The sequence below is a fragment of the Papio anubis genome, chromosome 20 (genome assembly GCF_008728515.1).
Source record: "Papio anubis isolate 15944 chromosome 20, Panubis1.0, whole genome shotgun sequence".
In the NCBI taxonomy this organism is placed as follows: domain Eukaryota; kingdom Metazoa; phylum Chordata; class Mammalia; order Primates; family Cercopithecidae; genus Papio; species Papio anubis.
Genome location: NC_044995.1, coordinates 15602107 through 15608507, shown reverse-complemented (window position 1 = coordinate 15608507; position 6401 = coordinate 15602107). Strand labels below are relative to the sequence as shown.

The 6401-nt window shown below is 52.3% G+C and overlaps 1 protein-coding gene across 1 annotated transcript in view; it reads left to right on the top strand.

The window, feature by feature from the left end:
• The first annotated feature begins 330 nt into the window (after positions 1 to 330).
• The window catches only part of LOC101001634 (cytochrome P450 2A13), a 26019-nt gene continuing 19948 nt past the window's right edge, over positions 331 to 6401 (top strand). Inside the window, 12 exon segments of the mRNA XM_031659432.1 lie at positions 331 to 437; positions 439 to 487; positions 489 to 518; positions 792 to 933; positions 936 to 960; positions 1603 to 1620; positions 1622 to 1735; positions 1975 to 2062; positions 2064 to 2171; positions 3233 to 3379; positions 5078 to 5219; positions 5689 to 5876. Coding sequence (XP_031515292.1) covers positions 331 to 437; positions 439 to 487; positions 489 to 518; positions 792 to 933; positions 936 to 960; positions 1603 to 1620; positions 1622 to 1735; positions 1975 to 2062; positions 2064 to 2171; positions 3233 to 3379; positions 5078 to 5219; positions 5689 to 5876 — 1158 coding nt within the window.

The window sequence follows — 6401 nt, the reverse complement described above, 5'->3', positions numbered from 1 at the left end:
GTCCAGGTGCCCTCATGCAAATATTCCAAACCCTCCGTTCTCCCATAGCCTATCTGTTGCCCCTCCTTAATCCACAGCCCTAGGGCACTTCTCCTGAAGTACCACAGATTTATTCTGGAGTTCCTGCCTGTTCAGCTTTACCCAGGGTCCTCCTCCTCCTCCCTTGCTGGACTATGTCCCAAGCTAGGCGGGATCTATGGTGGGGTGGTAGCAGAGGATGGTAGAAATGAGGTGATTATGTGAATCAACCAAAGTCCGTCCCTCTTTTCAGGCAGTGGCAGCAAACCACCCCAGTTAAGTCATCACCATCTGTCATCCCACTGAAGCACCATGCTGGCCTCAGGGCTGCTCTTCTGGTGGCTCCTGCTGGCCTGCCTGACTGTGATGGTCTTGATGTCTGTCTGGCAGCAGAGGAACAGCAAGGGAAAGCTGCCTCCGACCCACCCCATTGCCCTTCATTGGAAACTACCTGCAGCTGAACATTGTGAGTACAGATGTACAGCACCTCCCTCATGAAGGTGTCCCCCAAGGCAGGGAGATGGGTTGCACGGGTGGGGGCTCGCCCAGCTGGCTGGGGCTTTGTGGCAGGGGATTGACCAGTGGGATTGAGTCTACAAAAGGAGTTTTGGAGGATCAGCATCAGGTCCTAGCTAAGAAAGACAGGATCTTGGGATGTCCAGCTCCTGACTGAGTAGAACCTGGGGACAATTTGTCCCAGCTTATGTTCCGGGTGCCAGCCTGACCCCAGAGTGGGAGCTGCTCCTCTAACCACTCCCACCCGCCTCCATCAGATCAGTGAGCGCTTATGGCCTCCAGGTTCACTCATTCACCTGGGGACCCGGGCGGATCGTGGTGCCAGCGGATATGATGCCGGCCAAGGAGGCTCTCTGCGGACTCATGCTGAGGAGTTCAGCTGGCGAGGCGAGCAGGCCACCTCGACTGGCTCTTCAAAGGCCACGGGTGGGAGGCTGTGCCCAAGAGGGGGAAGGTGGCGATGATGTCTCTTGTCCTTTAGTTTCTTCCCTTTGCTCTTCTTCGGTTTCATTTGCGCCTCGCATCTGGTCTTCCTCGATCTCTTTATTCTATTTTCCGAAACCATGACGACCGGTTCCCGGAACCGATTCTTCCTTTATCTTGTTCTTTGTTTTTCTCCTCGACCGGCCTTTACTTTCCATCTTGATATCCTGTTTTGTCGAACCTTTGTCCTTCTTATTCATTTGTCTTTGTCTTCTTAGTTTCTGCTTCTTGTTTCTCTTCCGCTCTCCGCATCTCTATTGATTTGATTCCCGCATTTACATCTCTAGTCGATTGCCCTGTTCGAAGCACTGAAGTTTGTCGAGATCGCGATTTTCGATCTTCTCGACCTGATCTTGTCCTGATTTCGATGATCGAACGATGCTGACGCTGGATGCTGGATTTATTGTCGACGAACGATCTTTGATTTTGCCGGATCGAGCTTGCAGCCTTCTGGGCACCCCTGCTGAATCCATCTCTCCCACCCCACTCCCTCCTCTGCTCCACCCTCCTTGGGAGCCCCTGGAGCTGGTTCACTCCTGCCCCGCTTCGCCCTAACCCTCTCCACCCCCACGTTCACCTCCCCAGGCGCAGGCTCAGCAACGGGAGCGCGCCAGCTCCGGCGCTTGCCATCGCCACTTGGGTGGACTTTGGGGTGGCAAGGCATCGAGGAGCGTGCATCCAGGGAGGAGGCGGGCTTCCTCATCGAGGCCCTCCTGGGACACGTGCACGGGTGAGCAGGGCACCCGAGGGGAGGGCTGCGGCGGGAGCTGGAAACGCCCAGGCGGGGACCCGCGCATTCTGCCTGATGATGGGGACTCTGGTGGGGAAAGGCCCCTGCACTTCTCCAGCCCTGGAGTCTGGCGCTGGGAATTTGGCCTCAACAGGGCCCTCTGCCTTTCCGGAATTTGACTCTCCTCAGACCTCTGAGCTGACTCTCCCCCAACCCTTCTCTCCGCCACCTGCAGGCGCTAATATCGATCCCACCTTCTTCCTGAGCCGCACTGTTCCCACGTCATCAGCCTCCATTGTCTTTGGGGACCGCTTTGGACTATGAGGACAAAGAGTTCCTGTCACTGCTGCGCAGCATGATGCTGTGCTTCCCAGTTCACGGTAACCTCCGAGGGCAGGTAACCGGCTGCAGCCCGGCCGTGATGCCCCCTACCACACCTGTCAATCATGGCTCCCCTACCTGGAGACAGGTGCCCTCCCAAACTCCCACCCCCTCCAGACAGTGTCCCTCAAATCAGCCCTCCCCAATATTGACAACTGTACAGTTGCACCAGAAACCATGGATGGATGCACAATACTCCAGTCTCCCAAGGACACCTGAATAGCTCAATAGATGCTCCCTTAGAAATAGAGCCTGCCAGCAGGATTCAAGCCCTCAGCTCAGCCTCTTACCTGCATGTTCCCATCCCAACTTACTGTAATTTCTACAGGTACTCCCTACCCAGTTCTTCTTTCACATCTACACAAATGTTCCAAATTAGCCCATCGGAATATCTGGGCCAAGCCCTACTTCACCCACTTTTAAATACCTGAAAACATGGACAGCTGCCCAACTAAGACCAAACACATAAATATCTAGACAGATTATTCCCTCTAGATAACGTCAAGTGTTCCCCTCAATCCTTTCCAATCATCACACACCTTACAGAGGTGCTCCCAATGCATCCCACTCTGGATACATAAACACCTGAACAGGTATCCCTCCACTTCAACATCTCTCACCAGCCATGGAATAATTTCAACATTCTAACAAAAGTCCCCAGTCCGGACTCCAGTAAGTATCTGGATATTGTCCCCAAACTGCTCCACTTAAATTAAAATACCTAGACAGGCACACTTCACAAGCCCCACCTGAATAGCTAAACACCTGACAGGTGTCTTCCAACCTTGACTTCACTTGAATATCTGAACATCTTGATGTGTGTCTAATCCAGCCTCATTTAACACCTTGAAACCTGATATATGCCCAGTTCTTCCCCAACTAAATTCCTAGACTGCCCTGCACTCCAACCTCCATGTGAAACTGAGATATAAGTTCCTATCCAACCCTACCTGAAATGCAAACACCTGGACAGATGCCTCTTTAACTCGCCCCTTCCTTTACAGGAAACAAGTCCCATTCCCATCAGCTCCCGCCTCCTGACAACTGTCCTCTCCCATCCTCTCTGCAACCCCAGCTCTATGAGATGTTCTTCTTCGGTGATGAAAGCACCTGCCAGGGACTACAGCACAGCCTTTTAAGGAGCTGCAAGGGGCTGAGGACTTCAGCTGGGCAGAAGGTGAGCATAACATGACGCTGGATCCCAATTCCCCACGGGACTTCATCGACTCCTTTCTCATCCGCATGCAGGAGGTACACCCCAGCAGCCAGTGCGGGGAGGTGCAAAGCCAGGCAGAGGGAATTCAGGCTGGGAGTGGGGCAGGCAGACAACACAGGCCCATTCAAATTAGCCCTTGTCATAATAATCCTCACAATTGGCCGGACGCGGTGGCTCACGCCTGTAATCCCAGCACTTTGGAAGGCCGAGGCAGGTGGATCACCTGAGGTCAGGAAATCGAGACCAGCTTGGCCAACATGGTGAAACCCTGTTTCTACTAAAAATACAGAAATGACCTAGGCATGGTGGCATGCGCCTATAATCCCAGCTACTCAGGAGACTGAGACAGGAGAATTGCTTGAACGCGGGAGGCAGAGGTCGTATTGAGCGGAGATCATGCCACTGCACTCTGGCCTGAGTGACAGAGCAAGACTCTGAAAAAAAAAAAAAAAATCCTCATAATCCCAACTATATCAACCACTGCTGTTCCATCTACTGAGCCCTCACCCACAAGCAGGACTTGTGCACGTGAATTAGAATAGCAAGCACTTCTACAGCACTACCACGTGCCAGGCACTGTGTTAAGTGCTTTAAGATAGTCCCCACTGAACACTCACAACAGCTTTGAAGGAGGTTCAATCATGGCCCCGATTGTACCAGTGAGGAAACTGAGGCCCAGAGAGTTGAAGTGTCTTAACTGAGGTCACACAATAAGGAAACCTTGGTCCCCCAAGCTCAAACCCTGGTGTCTCTGAGCCTAAAGCTGGTGCTTTTAGCCACCAAGCTCTCTAACCGTTCATGCCCTGGTTATCAGACACACCTCTGAGGACAGGTGACCTGGCTTTACATTGCAGGGTCCCCACATCCATCTGGACATCAGTTTCCCATGTGGGAAGGCTTTAGGGAGTCTGAAGCTCAGGGAGAAAGGATCAAGGGAGGAGATTCCTCCACAGTAAGTGTCAAGATTTTTAGGGAAGAAATAGGATGCTGTTGCTTAAAGTTCTCTGCTTGTTTCTTAGAAAAACTCTTTTTTCCTGACTCTTCATCTTGCCGTCTCTGTACTACTTTCTCTTCGTCTCCCCTCATCCTTCTCTTTCTAAATATTCCTACCATTAAAAAAGTAACAGACTGGGCAACATGAAAAAACCCCATCTGTACAAAAACTACAAAAAAAATGACTGGGCATAGTGGTACATGCCTGTGGTCCCAGCTACTCAGGAGGTTGAGGTGGGAGGATAGCTTGAGCCCAGGGTGGGCAGAGGCAGCAATGAGCCAAGATCACGGCACCGCACTCCAGCCAGGGTGACAGAATAAGACCGTGTCTCAAAAAAATTAATTACTTTTTAAAAAATTAACAAGTGAGCCTGCATGGTCATGTGCATTTACAATTCTAGCTACTCAGGAGGCTGAGGCTGGAGGATTCCTTGAACCCAGTTCAAGTCCACCCTGTGCAACTTAGCAACGCCAAGTCTGTATAAGAAAAAAAGACTGACAGCTAAGTTGATAATTAAAGGACAGATGGTCAGCAAGGTAAAGAAGCTGAGAAGGAAGAGCATTTTGGGCAAAGCCAGCAGCCAGGGCAAGGGCTGGAACCTGGAGCGAGTCTGGCAGATCTAGGGTCCCTCTTTCCACCTTTCATCTGGACCAAAGAGAGGAAGATTCAAAGGAGAAGCCCTAGAAGGGCCCCAAGAGCATGGGAAGTGAGGTTGGTCTAAAGCCCCCTCTCCCTGCAGGAGGAGAAGAACCCCAACACAGAGTTCCACTTGAAGAACCTGGTGCTGACTTCACTGAACCTCTTCTTTGGAGGCACCGAGACCGTCAGCACCACCCTGCGCTATGGCTTCCTGCTGCTCATGAAGTATCCAGAGGTGGAGGGTAAGGCTGGAGGGGGAGGGAAGTGGAGGGTTCCAGACCCTCAAAACTCCCCTGACCCTGGTGCAATGTCCCCACCTGCCCCAGATCCCAGGACCCGAGACGTGCCTTGCTGTCCAGAGACAGGGCAATATTCAGCTGATAGGCATCAGCTGAGTCTCACTGGCTATTAAAATACTGAAAATGTCTGCAGTGATCTGTCAGCCACTCCTCCCCCAAGCCCACTGAGTGCCACTGTCTACTCCTCCGGATGATCATCTCCTAAGTTCCTCCCTGTGCCTCCCCTGTGATTCTGGCACAACCTGGTTAACAGGATCCTGCTCCAACAAAGTGAATCACTGATGTCTGTTATGAGTGGTCTACCTCCATGTCATTGGTGGAGCCATGTAATCCACCCCGTTTTACCTATTTGGACTATAATCCCTTCTCTGAGACCCCTAAATACCTAAACACATTCCCCCATCTCCCCAAGCCAAGGTCCATGAGGAGATTGACAGAGTGATCGGCAAGAACCGGCATCCCAAGTTTGAGGACTGGGCCAAGATGCCCTACACGGAGGCAGTGATCCACGAGATCCAAAGATTTGGAGACATGCTCCCCCTGGGTGTGGCCCACAGGGTCATCAAGGACACCAAGTTTAGAGATTTCTTCCTCCCTAAGGTACTGTCCCCCACCCCACTCAGACTACAGGGACGTCCAGCCTCTCTCTGTGTCCCCAGCATCCCACCCCCATTAGAAGCTTTCTAGACCCTGTCCCACTCCCTCAATTAGTCAAAGAAGACTTCCCCCACCACCACATCCATTCCACCTTCCCACTTAGAGACTCCTGAGTCCTGCATCTCCCCAGACTTTTTGTGTCAGGAGAATCAACCCCATGTTCCCAAACTTCCTGTCTTAAGAAATAGGAGCCCCTTTTCCATTAGGCTTTTTGCCTTAGGGACACAAGTCTCAGGTCCCCCAAGTACCCTGCCTAGCAGGACATGGACCCCATGTCTCCCAAACTTCCTGTTTCAGAGACATGAACTTTCTATCCCCCAAAACTCCTCCCTCAGAGGACCCCAACTCCTCCATGCCTGCCACTTCCCCTTACCTGGGGCACCCTGGTTCCCCCTCCAGCCCCTGTGTACTTTCACCAGTCCCCAACCTGCCTCATCACACACACCTTCCTCCTCCCTCCCAGGGCAC